This window comes from Manis pentadactyla, chromosome 3 (genome assembly GCF_030020395.1).
Source record: "Manis pentadactyla isolate mManPen7 chromosome 3, mManPen7.hap1, whole genome shotgun sequence".
Lineage (NCBI taxonomy): Eukaryota > Metazoa > Chordata > Mammalia > Pholidota > Manidae > Manis > Manis pentadactyla.
Genome location: NC_080021.1, coordinates 112,308,005 through 112,325,573, shown reverse-complemented (window position 1 = coordinate 112,325,573; position 17,569 = coordinate 112,308,005). Strand labels below are relative to the sequence as shown.

Here is a 17,569-nt window from a genome sequence, read left to right as displayed (position 1 = left end):
TTCTCTTTTGGCTTCTGTTCTTGCTAGTAAGAAGTCATATTTTGGTTTTATTGGTTATTTGAAGGCAAACTGTTTTTATATCTGCTGTTAAAATTTCTTTGGTGTTTGGCCATTTTGTGATTATGAGTCTAGGTGAGAATTCACTTTTATTTTTCTTATTTGGGATTCATTGAGCTTCTTGTGTCTATGAATGGATGTCTATCATCAGGTCTAGAAAATTCTCAACCAGCATCTCTGCACTTGCTATCTGTACCCCAGTGTTCTCTTCTGTTCCTCTGGGGTCCCAATTAAACATGCCCAATTTTTTTACTCTATCCCTATAGCTCCTAAGTCTCCAATTTTTCTTCATTGCCTTTTTTTTTGGTCTTTTTGGGCTGCATTCTAGATAATTTCTTGCAATATATATCCAATAATTTTCTTCTTACGTGTTTGAATGTTAAGTTGTGATGATTTCAAGTTCTTTGTGGTGCTGCACCATTTGATCACTTACCTTACAGTTTCCTCTTTACCATTTTGGGGCTGATTTTTTTTAGTTTCTTCAACAGGGTAAACAGAATTGTTACATCACCTGTGGCAGGTGATTCCATTGTTAGGAAGTCTTTGTGGGTCTCTCTGTTTTTTCTGCTAGTGCTAGCTCATAGTGAGTTTTTTTTTTTTTTTTTGCTGTGCATGTTTGACTGTTTTGTGTTTGTTGATCTCCAAAAATTATTGCTGGAGACTTTTAGCTCTAGGATGAAGAAGCTCTTCTTCAAGTAGACTGGTGTTTGCTTTTATCCAGAACCAGGCTGTTGACTTGGGTCACCCTACAGATCTGTGTAAGGTTTGGCTTATACACTTAGAGATTTCTGTTCCTTCCTTTTTTCTCCCTACTTTGCTTAGCCGTAAGGCAGCCTCTGGGTTGGTGGGAGCATTATTTCCAGTTAGTCTCCTAATAGAGCCCTAACTGGGTGGAACTTGGGCTTTTTCTGCCTGCTAGGTGGAGGAGCCCATTAAATAGAAGCTCATGTTCAGAAGCCTGGACATTTTGATATTAGTACTATTTGGGGATGTAATTTCCTAGTAGCTAGGCCCTACCTGTATGTATACTATGGTTCAGGTGTAAATTCTGCATTTCTCTGTATGAGCTCAGCTTGGTGGATACTGATCCTTATGGAATGATTTACTGCCATGTGTTTCTCCAATTAAAATAGCTTTAAATAAAATTCCATCAGTGTAGAAATAATAAAATACCCAAGCTGTTTATAGTTTGCTATTATGGGCAGTGTTTCCCAGTGTAGAGATGTATAACTTTATATGTATGTGTAAACACACATACACACACACACACACACACAATCACATGCAAAGATAAGTGACTCCATATGTTTTTGTTAGCAGGTTAACTTGAATATATTTATTTTGTTCCTCTCTATGTTTCAGGTGGGAAAACATGGGAAAGGAGGGCTTTAGGATTTTCTTCTCATTAGATAGGACATGATCAAAACACTGAGGAGCCCCAGATATAAAGGTCATTGATGTCAAAGCAATATATAAATTTTGAAACTATGGTATGTTTTTTGAAAAGATTGAAAACTTGAAACTTTTGTTTGAAAAAGAGATGCTTAGGAGGAGAAAGTGATAGGTGTTTTCAAATATTTGAAAAGATATTTTGTACAGGATGGAGTAGATGAATGTTTTGCAAGTAGAGCTGCAGATAGACTCTCCCTCATTTTCACCTGAAAAATACCTATTCAGATTTTGGAGACAGTTCATCTGAGTGATTGTTCATGCTGTCTATTAAATAGAGACTTTCTGCCTCCTAATATACCTGTTTCCTGGGAGGTGATGGTAGCAACACAGATCTGATACAGGTAAAGAGAGAAATAAGAGGGGTGATTCTATCTCTTTTCAAGAATTGGTCACTAGAATATGCAAAGTAAGATTTTCCTACATACACCGACTATTCATATATTTACAAAATAATGTTTTTATGAATTACTTTAAGAACAAAGATCATTAGGATGGAAACTGTTCTATTGTTGAATTTTCAGTGCCTAGTAAGTACCTGGTAACATAGTAGGAACTCTGGTAATTGTTGAGTAAAGGTATTAAATAAAGAGAGCTACCACCACTTTCCCTGGGCACCATTCCAATGAGTGTTCCCAAAGCTGCAAAATGCAGCCTCTTGGCATCTTTTGTCTGCTGTCGAGGAAGAAAACTATTGTCTCCACTGCCTCCCTACTTTCTCTTTCCCTTTCTCCCATCAATGCCTTTAAATAATAAAGTGTCAATGATACTTTTTAAATTTAGAGATCTTATTTCACATAGCTGCTAAGTGTGTAAGGCTGGAACAATAATAACAAAAACATGATAATCCTGGACTTCAGGAGGAGTCTGGGCATCCTCTTTGTAAAATAAGCTGGTAAGGTGGTCAAGTTAGATGAGAAGTTAAAAAATAATCTCCCAACTTCACTTTTAAAAGTTCCAGGAAACAATGTTCTCAAGAACCTAAAATGGAGGGAATTAGACTGGATGAAAATAGACATTGTCAGAAATCTGGTGGGTTTTTTTTGTTTTTTTGTTTTTGGAGTAGATTTTAACACTTTGAAAGATACACTGCTTGTGAAGTTAGTTCGGTAGTCAAGGAATTAGATCTTGGATTTCAGAGAACTAACTGGAGGTACTGACTGTACAGATAGGGCTATAAAGGCAAAAAAAAAAAAAGTCAAGAAAAGTACATGTTTCCAGTATAAATGTTCTAGACTGCCCTCTGGAAATAACTTCTCTGTGAAAAATGTTCCAGAAGTGACCCTGTGATTAGGGAATTTGAGCTGTCTCTTCCCAGCTGCTCTATAACTTAAGACCTTGGGCACACACACCACCTCCCTGGATTGTCCCACTTTTTGCCTGATGGCTCTCCTAGCTAGTATACATTCAAAGGATGTGATTCATAGATCCAGTTAATAAATAGTTATTGTAATAGTTCTGGTCCCTGCTTGTGAAGTTCAACAGAAGACTTTTCATCTTTGAGAGAAAATCAGAATAGAAACACTTGCATAAGAATACTAAATACATTGAATCTAGAAATGTATTTCCTGTTGCTTATTCATTCTTGGCAAACATTTGTTGAGTCACTACCATGAGCCAGTCCCTAAACTAACTGCTGGGTCTGGCCTTTAGCCTCTCTTCCTTTATAGTTGTTGCCATGTCACCTGTTAGTGAGAACTTCCATGACCACTTCATAAAAACAGTATCATAGCACTCTGCCTGTTATTTTCCCTAGCACTTACTACCATCTCTCATACTACTTACTTCTTACTGAACATTTTCTGTCTCAATGGGAATGTACAACAAGAACTTTATTTTGTTTATTGCTTTTTTCTCAATACCCAGAACAGTTCTTGGCAGGTATATACTTAATGAGTATACACGTACATATATAGGTTATAGGCCCTGGCTTCAAAAAGCTCCTACTCTGGTGGAGGATGAAAATGTAAAATAATTACATAAATGCAAATGCAGATGTAGTATAGCTGTGTCAGGATCTTTGCACGGGGAATCATCTAACCCTGGGAAGGGTGGGGTGGCCTTGGCGCTGTTGACAGATGTGTAGGATTGTATCAGGAGGGAGGAAAAACAGCATTCATGAACAGATTTGGGAGATAGTTCAAAGTTCTGTTTGCCTGGCTTTGGTGGTAGGACCTGGGATGGACTGTAAGTCACCAGTTAAGAATGACTTATGGAGGATTGTGCTTAGCTTCTCTGGTATGAATGAGTAGCTAGATGGAGGGGCCTTTAACTGAGGGGTACCAGAGGGGAAGCATGTCCACCTCCTTCCTCTGAGGAAATGGGTTTAATTTGGGATAAATTGCATTTCTGATGTCTATATGTTTAGTACCTCATTCAAAATTTTGGTGTGGAGCTCATGGGGAGAAGTAGTAGTTGAAAACAGATTTGAAGTCATCATTCTGTATGCTGTAATTAATTTGTGCTAGGCATAAATTAAACCATACAGAGAGTATGAAGCGATACAGGGTCATATAATATAATGTGAGACCCTAGGGAGGGCAACATCCAAGAGATGGTCAGAGAAAGAAGAACCAGAAAGGAAATCAGTGTATGTGTTTGGAAAGTATGAAGACAACCAGAACTTGCTAATTAAAAGGTGATAGTTTTTTGGGGGTGGGGGGGTGGCAGGAGTGAATAACTTGTCATTTGTCATAGAAAATTCACAGGCTGGGGACTAAAAAGATACAGTTGGATCCGATCTGACAAGTAGTAATTGGTAAAGTCGTACTGATTGAATACAGTGGGCTGAAGGGATGAAGAAGCCAAGTATCAGTGGATGGGACATAAATCAGAACAGTGACCCTCAGGGAGGGTGGGAGTGGGGCACATGGGCGGTGTTGCCGTCTGGAGACACTTGTCAATGTCTGATAAAACCTTGAATTAGAAGTAAAGAAATGAGGATCTGAGTATTGATTGTTCTTCAAGAAGTATGAAAAGGTAGGGATGGAGAAGGAGAGATGGTGGCTATGTGAGGGTTTTGTGGTTGTCTTAGGTTTGGGCAGCTTATGTATGTCCAGGAGGTCTAGCAGGACAAGGTTCTGAAGGCTGGTAACTAAATTCCCAACAGAGACAGGACAGTGGGCAGTAAGGACGGGCAAAGATTTTTTTTTAATGAGGATACAGCAATTGAGACATAGTGAAGTAAGATAAATAATGTGAAGAAGTCAGGATGGAAGAGCAAGTTCAGGAGGCTTATTAGAAATTTGAAACAGCAACCTTGAGGGAATGGAAGTTAAAATACAATCAAGAGACCTTAGTGGGCAGCGTCAGGAACTCAGCTGAACTTGGAAACTATACATCAATGGGTTATGGGTTATGTTGTTTTATTCTGCTGAAATAGCAGGTCATGAACAAGACCAAAGTGGTTATATAGTTGAAATTCTCCATATGGGTGAGGATTGGCACACTGAATGCTTTCAAAGAATAAGGGGAGAATGAAGTTGAGGTTGCTTGTGAATTTTGTTGAAATATTCATCCAGGGGTAGTCTTAGTAAGAGAGTGATTTCTGGAGGGAGACTGATAATCTTGAGGAACAGAAGGCTAAAGGGAATGGTTTAATTGGTTAAGGGGTAGAGCCATTGTAAGGTCAGAGATAGAAAGATAGTTGCTTGTAGTTAAAGCCCTGTTAACAAATTTTTCTGGACTTGAAGAAAAATAAAATCAAGCACATCAGGAATCCACACACGATACATACTTTGTGAAATTCCTATAACTTTAGAGAAGAAAAATAATGCTTCACAGACTTCAAATAGCCCAGAAGACCAATCTCAGGACTGTTTCATTGTAAGGTAATCAGCCCCTGGCGCTTTGTACAAGCTCAGTACGTATTTGTCAAAGGAGTAATACCCTTCCAGGGTCATTCTTGCAGAGGTAGTTTCTAATGCCAAAAAATTTTGGTTCACGTCTGACACCTAGTGGTGATGTACTCAAATTACAGTTTAGTGACAGCATTTTCCTTTGAGCATTTGAAGGAAATCTTGCAGATCAGTTGCAGTACCATAGCTTTGTTACTGAAATGAAACTCTGAGTTGGTTTCCGGGCAGTTTTACTCTTGGTATCTTCCAGGGCTGTAATTTAAATCAGTCTTCAGTGTATATACTTATTGTGCATCCACTATATGCCAGTCAGTGGTTGTATGTGCTGGAGATTCTTTGTAGTTTATGTTCTCTTGCATTTATGACCTCACTGAATTTGAATACATAGGCAGAACATTCCACTGGGAATGGGCAGCTTGTTCAGGAACTGAATTTAGGGTTCTATTGAGGTTTTACATGTGAAACTAATCTAAATTTACTTTGGTGCTGTCATTTCTGTCCTCACATACTGCTTTTCTTTAATATTAAGTGGACATTTAGGAAGTAGAAAGTAAAGAAGGTGTGGTTTTGTTGTCAGTTTATGTTACCCACACTGAGCAGAACACTACGGGCTGTGGAAAATCATGGAAGGATTTTGTTTTCATTCCTTTAAGAAAAAGTAAAGTTCTTGTACGTGATGGATACTGAAGTATTTAAAGTATTTATGAATGAATTGGCATGATAGCTGGGATTTGCTTTAAAATAATTTAGGTAGCAAGGTGAGGATAAGTTTAAAAAGATTGACAGATTTTTCATAATTATTTATTTTTGTGGGGGGTTATTCTACTGTTTTTATTTTCTCTGCTTTTGTGTGTGCTGGACATTTTCCACGATAAAAAGTAAACCAAAAAAATTACACGGGTGTTGGTTGAAAAAAGGTTATCATGGTTAAGTTAGATATGGTTTGCTTTTTAATGCTTAACAGGTTTTCTTATTTTGTTTTGTTCCATTTAATAATGCTTGAAGATGAGTTAAGGAGATTATGTGTTATAGTAGATATAATGTGATTGAGATGTTACAGGTGACATTCTACTGCTAGTGCCTAGAGATCATTGAAATTTTGGGATTAAAACTCATGATAATTGTTGGAACTGCAGATTGGAGTCTTGGGAGAAATAAAGTACTAGCCATCACTCTGGAAATGAGAGCATCTGAAGAGGAAATTTGGAAACACCTAGATTTAATAAGCTGGAGTGTCATTATGTTTTTGGGGGGCTTTATTTTACTTAGTGTTTCTGCCTTTATCAAAGGAATAACATATCCAATAATGTGTCATACCCGTCTTCTTAAATTCCACTTAACTATTTATAGTAGGATGTATGTACCACATGATAGATACATAGGGATTTTTGGTGTTTAGATAATATGTATCTATTAGGCTCTTAAGATAACTTGGTTGGCCATGAATGAACCAAACCCCCAAAATAAAGATGAGAAGCCTGTTTTCAACAATTAAAAATAAAAGTTAATGGAATATTTTAGGCAAATAAAATATAAGAGGGGAAAATGTAACTTCCACATGCTTGCTACCTGTCATGTTAACATTTTAGCATCTTTCCTCCCACCCCATCACTCATTCTCTCTGTGACATACATGATTGTAATAGGGTCAGTGACCTTTTATACCTCTCCGTCCTTCTTCTCTTTCCCCTGAGGTTACCCCTGGCCTGAGTTTGGTGTTTATTACTCCTTCGGTTTGTTTTTTGCCTTAAAAGACCCATAATTCCTCTCTTTTGCTCATTGAGTTCTCCTCCATGCCCTCTTTTTTTCTGTGTATCTCTTACCCATCAGAGAGATGTAACGATCATTTTTCATTATTCATATTTAACTTTGCTGTCAGTCTATTGGAATCTGCATTGTGGTTTCAATTACTTTTGGTCTGAAAATATATATTAATTTAAATAAGCCATTTGATTGATTTCCTTTAAATAATTAATGTGGGTACATTTGTGCTCCTTATGGGATGTACCTCTTCAGCTTTCCACCTTTGTGGAGAGTGGACTTCTTCGGAGACTTATGTAAGTTTCACAAGGAGACAGGCATTAATTTCAATGATCATCTCTTGTGTAGAGGTACAAAGGTTTTTTTAATGACAAATCAATAAAAAAAAAATACTTTAAAAAATTGACATTAGAAAAGCAGAGATGATTTGGTTCCATTAAAAAATTGGTCAGTAGCTTCTTTGGGAACTCGGAAGGAATAATTTAAAAAAGCTTAATCTCAGTGGTAGTCATTGTTTTCTATTGCTTTGCTTTTGGTCAAAATAGTGGGTGGTATTTCTTTGTATAAAATACCTATTTTTTCACTCTGTTAAGAAATACATTTCTCTTATCCCTAGAACGAAAGGATTCCCTCACCTCTATCTATTTCTCTGTGAATCTTCACTTATGGGGACCTTTTTTGTAACTGGCATAGATCAAAATTTTTTCTTAAAATAATCTGTTTGCTTTGCAAATTCAATGTTTTAAATTTTGAAATAATTGAAGTGTTGCAAGTGATTCTGACTTTAGCCTGCTCTTACCAGAGGGTAAGAGATTTGAATCATCTTTCATAGCTGACAAAGCACACAGGCCTGGAGATGTAGCACTGTGGTTTTAGACACCTGTCTCTTTGAAAACAGGTGCGTGGTTCATGCCAAAGTCATTAGAAAATTTTTAGTACAGTCTCTGTTACTTTTCTCTACTTTCTTTTCTTTAGTGTCCTTTGGTCTTTGGTCTGTATTCCTCAACTTCCCCCTAATATGGCAGTTGAATTTGTATAGATACTCATCTGGCCAGGAGTTAATCAAGCACTTGTCATGTGGCAAGCATTATAGCTCCTGGATTCATTCATCCCTGATCGGTGTATGAACTTTCTAAAGGTTCATCATCAGACTAGCATAATAATAAGTAACATTTATTAAATACCTACTTGTATTAGGCAATATGCAAGCATTTAAACAGATTATGTCTTTTAATCCTCTCAACAACCTTGCCAGGTAGAAATAGCCATCCTCATTTTTCAGATAATTTGACTGGGGCACAAATAAACCATTTATCTAAAATTACTTGGAGACGGGGTTGCTGAATAAAATACAGGATGATGAATGAGATTTGAATTTCTGGTGGGCAGTAATAATTTTTGCAATATGTGGTAACCCTACTTGGAAAATAAATGGGTTATTTTTTTATATCTTATGGTCATATCATAAACCATATGATTTGCTCATGGGGCCCAAGCTGTTAACTACTGCATTATACTGGATATGGAGAATAAAAATCACATTCACTTGGATGTTCATCCAATGTTTGGATGGCAGCTACTACCTACATATTATTTATTTTTCCCCCAACTGATTATATACTATAACGTGAATGTATGTGCATTCTTTCTGATTTCAAAGTGTAATATTCAACTTGAAGTAAATTCATACATTCATTTTATGTGTTCTTGTTCAAGTCTTTACTAATTGTATATTAAATAGCATAAAATGGGAGTATCTGGTCATTTTAGCCATTCTCATCCATAAGATCATTGTCTCTTCCTTTTCTCAGATACAGAAAGATATGCGTGCACTAAAACAAATTTTCCCTTTCTCTTGGTAAGATCGAAGAAATGGCACTTAAATAAGGCATTTACCAGTTCTTTGAAATGGCCTGTGTGTTCTCAAGAAATTATAAAATACAGATGTAGAATTGAAAGAGGTTTTTTCTAAACATTATCAGGGAAGCCACCTGATTGTGCTAAATTATACAGAGCAGTAAGGAAGCATTTTTTCCTGGTTAAGTACCACAATTCAGGAAAGGACTTTTAGTTTTGCATATCTAGAAATTGACTTAAGAAGACAAGATGTTGAATAACGAACATTTTCAATTTGATACTTCTGTTTTCCAGTTCCAGTAGAAGTGCAGAGAGCATGTGTTAACAAGGAGACACTCCTGGAATCAGCAAGCCAAGTGTTGACTTAGATTCAAAGAAAATATGGAAATTGAAGGAAGCATATTTCTAGTGAAACCTGCCTGTAATTGGGGGTATCTATGAAATTTTTCTCTTGTCTAGAAGGAATTGGATAATATCTAGGGAGTAATAGCGAGTCAGACTTTTGGAGAAAGCCCAGAAAGGAAAGTGAACAAGAATCAAAAGTACAAAGTTCTCTGCAGATAGAATCATGCTTGTTGTAAGATTAGTCTCTATTGTAGTCAATTCTATCTTCATAGATATGGCTTGTTTAGAGCCAGAGTGTGTTGAAAGATTTCTCAATGGCAAAGTGTCTCAGATTTTATAATAGCAGTCACTGCAAAATTAGTACTTCATTTATAGAAATTAAAACCAAGTTATTCTGGTCATCGTAATACTTCGATATTCTGTCTTCCCCCATACTTACCCTGCTTCTTATCAGTTAACTTAAATGTCCTCTCATCTGTAAATTTTTCCTTGACTTCTATTTCATTGAAACTGTTAGTCCCCAAATGTTAGTGTATATAAGAATCACCTGGGAAATTTTTTGACAAAGTAGGTTTTTGATTGGACCCCAAAACAGTGACTTTTAGCAAGCACCTTATATGTTAAACAGATGATCCATGGATAGCAATTTGTGAAACAGTGACTTAGAGTTGATCATGAGTTCCTCATTGCCTTGACTGTATGTTGTATTTGTCTCTGACTGTTTTTTGTGCTATAGGATCATTGTGTGTTTGTATGTCTCTCTCCCACCGGAGTCCCTGAAGGGAAGGGACTGTCTTACTCATCATTATAACTTAATGCTTTGCCATAATGCCATGTTAAAAGCCATCGAGTGAATAAGGTGTGTGTTACCTAGCTGTGTTACCTTGGAGAACTTTAGTCCCTCTGAGCCTCAGTTTTCTCTTGTATGCAATGGTGGTAGTAATTAATACTCCCTTGCTATAGAAATTAGCTCTCAGGTTTGTATAGTGTTTAGTATAGTAATTTACAACAGAATGTACCCAGTAAATGGAAACAGCATTACTATTGTGGTGGTGGTTGTATTATGCAAGAAGCAAAATAAATGTTTGAATTAATGAAAAACTTTAAATTATGATTTCAGCATCTGAATTCAGGATATGTGTTTAACACTCCATTAAAAATCTTTGCTTAATTGTCTCAAATATCATTTTGTGTTTTGGTACTTTAATATGTTGTGAAGTAAGTTCATGCCTTGGTCTTTGTTCTTCCCTCAGGGAAACAAAGAAACCGCTTGGAACCAATGGATACCATATTTGTTAAACAGGTTAAAGAGGGAGGACCTGCTTTTGAAGCTGGATTATGCACAGGTGCTGATGTTCTCAGCCAATAACTTAATTTTTTTTAACTTCTTCTTCCATACTTGATGTTCTGTATTTTTCCTTATCTCTCCTTCTCCATGTTTCTTCCTTTTTCTTCACATCAATTGTTACCATTTTTGAGACCAAGTTATGTTTCTTCATACCCAAATGGATGGGTTTTGGGCAGAAATAATTTAATATGAACTGAACAATTGTGGGCACTTTTAGTTACCACTCTGATAAAGGACTTTTAGAAGCCCTTTTAAAGCATTTATACTGCATACATTTAATTTTGGCAAAAGATTACAAAATAGCAAAATGATAAAGGTATTTATTGACATAATTGAACTAATCTTGGATCTCCAAATTTTGGAAGTGCCTGTTCTGCCAAATGTGAATTAATTAACTTGCACCTTGAAGAGTAACTAAGTTTGTGATGCTGAGCAAGCCCCACGTCATCTGTAGGTTCCAGTAGATGTGATCTGGTAGCTGCTCTAAAACTTCTTGTGATTTTAATAATAACTGAGTAGAGATTTAGTTTAGATTAAAGTACTCACTAAAGTCATTGCTCTTCTCTCCTGATTTTAAATGTGAAATAATTTAAAATGGGAATTAGTGAAAAACTATCTTTTACTACCTTTTGAATAAAATGTTATATCTTTTTAGCTACAAATATAAGTAGTGGGTGTCAATACTAAGACTTATTAGGATGCACTGTTAATTTATTAATTACCATTTTCATCATGGTTAAAGTAGTCTGATTTCAATATCATTAATATGCATGATATGCATATCAGTGTACATGTGGGATTCCGTTGCCAAGAATGTGTCATCTGCCACCTTCTAAGCCTCAGAAGGTTGGGAAGATGAAGGGGAGAAGCTCTGTTAAGCCCACAAAAGCCCACATGCTTTTCACTTCTCCTATTTCCCATTTCCTTTCTCTCCTAGTCTGTTTCCTTTCTGTTGCCCTGAGTTTTCTGAGTAATCCAAATGTCCTTTTCCCCATTAAAATAAAGAGCAAGCTAATATGTGTGTGTGTGTGTGTGTGTGTGTGTGTGTGTATAAAGTAAAAATCATAGGCAGACCCATATATAAGTTCTATAATATAGCATAAATCGATGAACTATATAGATGGGAAATACTGCAAGGAAGTCAACTGCACTAAAATTAGAAGCCACTGAGGCAATAGAAACAACCAATTGTTTAAGCCTGTTGAATAGTGTCTCTGAGTGACAAACGGCAGGGCAAATGGAGGGATAACTAGTAGTTCTACAATGCAGAAAACAAGTGGTAGGGGCATAAAGAGTATAGCTGTGGTCACTTGGTGATTTTACTTTCTGGGCTTTCTAAATTCATCAACGACTGGGACTCTCATTTAAAATAGCTGTATTTTATAAGCCATATTTATTAAAATTTAGATTCATTTTTCTAAAAAAGATACTTGAAGAAATAATGAGTAAGGATATATCAAAACTAATACATTACTCAAATCTTATTAAGTATTCAGAAGTGACTTTTTAAAGAGATTCCTCATGTGTTTTTTTGTCCTCTTTGAAGGTGACCGAATTATAAAAGTCAATGGAGAAAGTGTTATTGGAAAGACGTATTCCCAAGTAATTGCTTTAATTCAGAACAGGTAAGATTCTTGAAATATGGTTAGTTTTGGTCAAAGATGGATTTTACAAATCAATGGAGCAGTTAGATTTAAGTATTCCTGTAAGAAGTAGGTGTGATGTGGGGATGGGGAACTTTCCCTTAGAGTATATAATGCATTTGAGGGTTGCCAAGAGCAACCTGAAGAAGCTTAGTTGGTGGCTTTGCCTCGGCAAATTTATCAGATTTGTGATTAAAGTCCTTTAGAGCCTAAGAGGCACAAATTTTAGATTACTACAAGTTTCCCACAGTGGAATTTATAATTTGTTTATAAATGTTTCCATTATTTATTTTAATACATAAATACTTCCATAATTTGTTTTAAAACCACTTACTAAGATAAGTTATTTTAAATAGCCTATTGAATAATATTCTTGGCTCAAATTTATTCATTTGTTTTAACAAAGACAGCAAGAAATTCTTTTAATCCACTTGTCTGCCTGCATTCTACAGAATGATAGAATTTGAGTTCTAAAGGTAGAGTGATATGCATGAGATCTCAAAGATAATTTAGTACTAGTCTCTTTCTCTACCACACACCTAGAAATATTTTTTTAATTACAAATAAAGAAATGGAAAGGCAAGTTACCAACCATATTGAATTTCTGTCAAGAGTAGGCCATGGTTCTAGGGTCTGATTTCTAGATCATCACTATTGTAAGAGTTTTTTTCTCGGATTCAAATACAGTAACTCTTAGATTATCTACTGTTTTATATTAGCTGACCCCATCTGTCCATAATTAAATTGAAGCTCATTGTTTTCTGAAGACTTTTATCAAGCTCCTCTAACCATGTCTCAAGCAGTCCAACTCTGTTTATACTAAAGCCCTAATACGTTGTCATTTTTACAGTTAGATGATATGACCGTGACTTGCTGATCTCAGAGTATTCTCTTTAATATTTTAATATTGAATAAAATTCTTAAGAGAAAGAAAATTGTAAATCTTGCCTCTAATGTTGGATTCTAGGTGTTCTGACAGTAACGCCTATTAGATCTTAAGTATTGAGGATACCTGGGGACTGGTGCAGCATTTAAAGCCTCTCCAGAGGCAGTGGGGGATCCACCAAATTAATTTTCCCTCAAAATAATTTAGATCATCTTAAATATATGAATATGTTTTATCAACCTGTAATTTAAGAATTTTTAGTGTATTTGTTAGCATCCCTTCTTTAAAAAATACTTTTTTTCAAGTTATTATAACTTTGTTTCCCTCAAAGTCCACTTTAATTTTTTTTACTGGTACAGTTCACCTTTTAGAGTTTTAACACTTTGGAATGACAGTCTTAATTTTTCAACCAATAAAGCAATTTGAAAAATAGAGAAATAGTGTTTTTTCATGATCTTATTTTCTTTTAAAAAATTGTGTTCCTTTTGTCTGCAGTTGGTAGCAAATGGATAATGCAGCACAAAGCCATTGAGATTCTGCAGTGTATTAATGTAAAAATGTATCCTTGCAGAAGAATTTATCTAAACATCAGTATGTATTTTCTACCAACTCTAAATATTAAAATACCTTCATATTTTATTAGTAAAATTTACTTGAATCTCTGATTCTTACTGGTTTAATTATTCTCTCAGCATTTATGAACCTAGAAATAAGGGTTCTAATCTCTCAAAAAGAGACACTGTAATTATTAGATTTTGTTTTCTTTTTTGTTGTTGTTTGTTTCCTAATCTCTTGGTTTTATTGGGAGAAAATCTATCTGATATTGTTAGGTTAGACATTGAAGCATTTGATGGAGATTGTACCACATTCTTACATTATAAATTTAATATAAATATAATTCCAAATCATAGGACTCAGCAAAATCTCTCCCTTTAGACTTTTTTAACCTTAAAGAAGAGAAACTTCTGTATCACTTTTAACAGAACATTTACAGTACCAAAATAAAATGAAACTTTGATCTGTTCCTGTAAAGGTTCTAAAATTTGATCACAGAGAAGAAAGCAAACAGTTTAGATGCTATATTGTTTTGGACAGCAAGGAGTCATTTTGATGGTGGACTCCAACTTCCTTTACCTCTGAGGCCAAGAGGGAGTATTACAGAACTAGGATGTTTAATATTCCTTAAAATATTAAATTTGAGGTTCTTTGGTTATCTTTATGTTGATGTATTTCTGTCTTGAGAGTTAGTGAGAATATGTGTCAAAAATTTATAATTTGTTCTGCGACTTAAAGTAAAGCAATATATAAATATAGACCGATGAATTTTGTTCCAGGAGCATTAAATATAAGTAATATACTTAATTTCTAAATTATTAACACATTATAAAGAAGACTTGGCTGATTATGCACAACTCAAACATATAGCAGGGTGCTTTCTTTTTGTACATAATCAGCCTATATATATATAATTTTATATATACATTATATATGTGACTTCATTTTAATGATTTGGATTTGAAAAATAAAGATTTAAGAAAAACAAAAATTAAACTCATAATTACTTTTAAAATACTTCTGAGTTACCTATTTTTCCTTTATGTCTTTTGTATACACTTCCACCTCCCCTAAAATAGTATATATGTATTCAATTTCAGTGATACAACATTAGAACTGAGTGTTATGCCAAAAGATGAAGATATTCTCCAAGTGGTAAGTTTTATTTATTCAAATACAACTTGTTTTATAGTCATGAAAAGTAAATAAAAATCCTTTAAATATGGAGGCAGATTGAACAGTGATTATAGAAAACCAGCCAACTCTGGTTCACTTAGTAGAGTCAGAAATTCACTAAAAAAATCAACTTTTTGCCTGTTATGAGACATGAAAATGTTTTCTTGATTTCATAGTGAACTCTTATTGTTGTCATTTGAAATGAGAGTCCTGAGGTGTTTGCCCACTGTCACATTCTAGGTAACCCTTTGACCAAAAATCAGAGCACAAAAATTACACAAAAATGTGTGTAATTGCATATACTTAAGAATTAGAATTTTTTTTTGTATGTGGACATGAATTTTATGAAAACCATTTCTTAATTTTCCGGTAAGTATTACTGTTTGCAAATTAACTTACAAAGCAGTTTTGTGAATAGTATCAATTCTCAATCCATTAAAGTAATGTTCACAGTGAATGGAGTCTAACACTTAAAGGAAAAATATGTTATAGTCTTAGGGAGGAAATGACACTATATTGTTGAAAACTTTGGCATTTAGCCTAAATTTTTTTTTCTCATTTTTAGAAAGAATGTAAACTGAGTGGAATACTTGACTCCTTTATTAAGCTTAAATCTTGCTGAAAGTAAAAAGATGATAAAATTTATAAATTTCACTCCACAAGATAATACTTTTTCTTCAGATGACTTTGCAGTTCAATAGAATAAGACAGCATGAGCAAAACCATGTAAGAAATGCACTGAAAGCCAGCTACTGGGTCTAGGAAATGGCAGTGGCCACTGAAGTGTGTGTGTGTGTTTAAAATTCTTTTTAGCAAATAGTTGGTTTTCTTCCTTTTGAAGAAAAATAGGGAACTTAACTGAGGTTTTTGGTGGGAATGGAAATGGGAATGTTTTTCATTTGTAAAGCACTAATTTGAACTTGACTCAACAAAAGTCCTAAATAAGTTTCTGTAAACAGTTTTTTTTTTAACGAAAATACCGTTAGAGCTGACCCTAGTGAACCAGTTTATTCACTGACATGTAAGATACAGCTAACAAATCCAAAGAGATCAGCGTTTTTCAAGGCATGCTGATTTTATTTAGGAATAGCTTTTCAGTGAAAGCAGATGACCCTTCAGAAGTACACAGCTCTTTGGGGTTAGGGAGTTTCAGCAAGGAAGGCACAGCTATCCGCAGGAGTTTCCTAGTCATATGAGCTAGTTGTAGAGTTCCTACCCCGATAATTCAGTACAGCGAGAGAGCAGCTGACAAAACCACCCAGGCTAGAAGTCACTAGATTAAAATAAATAGGACGTCTGTTCCAGTGCTCCACAGAGGGCTAGGAGGTGACAATGGAGGGAAGGGAACGCTTTGCCTGGAATCCTCCTTGCAGTCTGATGACTCAGAGAGTGACTTCCAAAACAGAACTGTCCTCTCATCTTCAGAAGATTGTGTCCTTGCCAAGGTCAAGGTGCTGGCCAGACACTGTTTAGAACAGCTCATTTCACAGAATGACGGGCCATTGTACTGAATTCCTAAGGAAGGAATCAAAAGACTCAGCATCCCAGCCTGCTGTGGAGTTGATGAATAGCAGCCACACTAGAAGGAATAATTTTCTAATGATGTTGAGCAGTGGAAAATTAGGTTAATTTGTCTGTCTCATTATATTTTATTTAAGATAAATACATTTAAAATAATGCTAGAATACAAAGTGTTGCATGCACTGTGAAAAACTAACTAGGGTGACATAAGCAACAGATCTTCACCAGCAAAAGGTTCTGGTATTTTGTAATAGAAAATCCATTTTTAAAACATGTTTTCTGAATTATTTTAATCCCAACAAATTAAAAGCACATACTCTTAATGAGGAAAGAAAACCTCACTTTGAAACCCAGCCACCATTCATGTTTGAATGTACTATATAATTCATTAGGAAATCAAAGACATATAATTAATGCATACTATGCATTGTTCCTAAAGGGGTTAGGACCTAGTCACTTCTTTTCTGCATATATGTTTTTAGCTGGGAGATCTACAAGTGTCCTTTTTAAAGCTATTAAAAACAAAGAATCTGGGATTTAAAAAACCATAGAGAAGTACTTTCCACTAACAGGTTTTAGAGCTAAAATGTTCTATAAGGGCCTTCAGAAGTATTTATGTTGGTCTTAAATCTGTTACTCAGTATATATGCTTCTAAAGATGTGTTTGTCCCTGTGAGGTTAAATATTTAATATAAAGAAAAAGTAAACATGAACATTTTTACAGCCACTGTAAAAATTATTTACCCAAGGGAAAGCCTACCGTAGTTCGTAGATATTTGCCTGGGCAGCAGCATTGAGTATCAATGGCATTTTGTTTTCTGCAGTGATATATGGACCAAATTGAATTAAAGATGCTCAGCTCATCTTTAGAGATGGTATAGGAAATTTAATTTGGTTTGAAACTTTACTCATGTAAGGACAGATGTATAATAATAAATTTCATCATGTATAGATGACAGTGATAAAATGTTGAAAAACATGGAAGTAAAATTGAGAATAATTCATTCTATTACTAAACTAGTGCTGGTAATAGCACTCCTGTACTTGGGAGCCTTATTATTTATATATTTTCTGAACAATATTAAGACTATTGCATCCATTTTAGTCATTTTGGC

At 35.1% G+C, this 17,569-nt stretch overlaps 1 protein-coding gene across 1 annotated transcript in view; it reads left to right on the top strand.

Moving 5' to 3' along the window:
- Positions 1–17,569, top strand: part of ARHGAP21 (Rho GTPase activating protein 21) — a 136,803-nt gene that overhangs the window by 80,079 nt on the left and 39,155 nt on the right. The window contains 3 exon segments of the mRNA XM_057498287.1: positions 10,579–10,671; positions 12,220–12,298; positions 14,858–14,912. Coding sequence (XP_057354270.1) covers positions 10,579–10,671; positions 12,220–12,298; positions 14,858–14,912 — 227 coding nt within the window.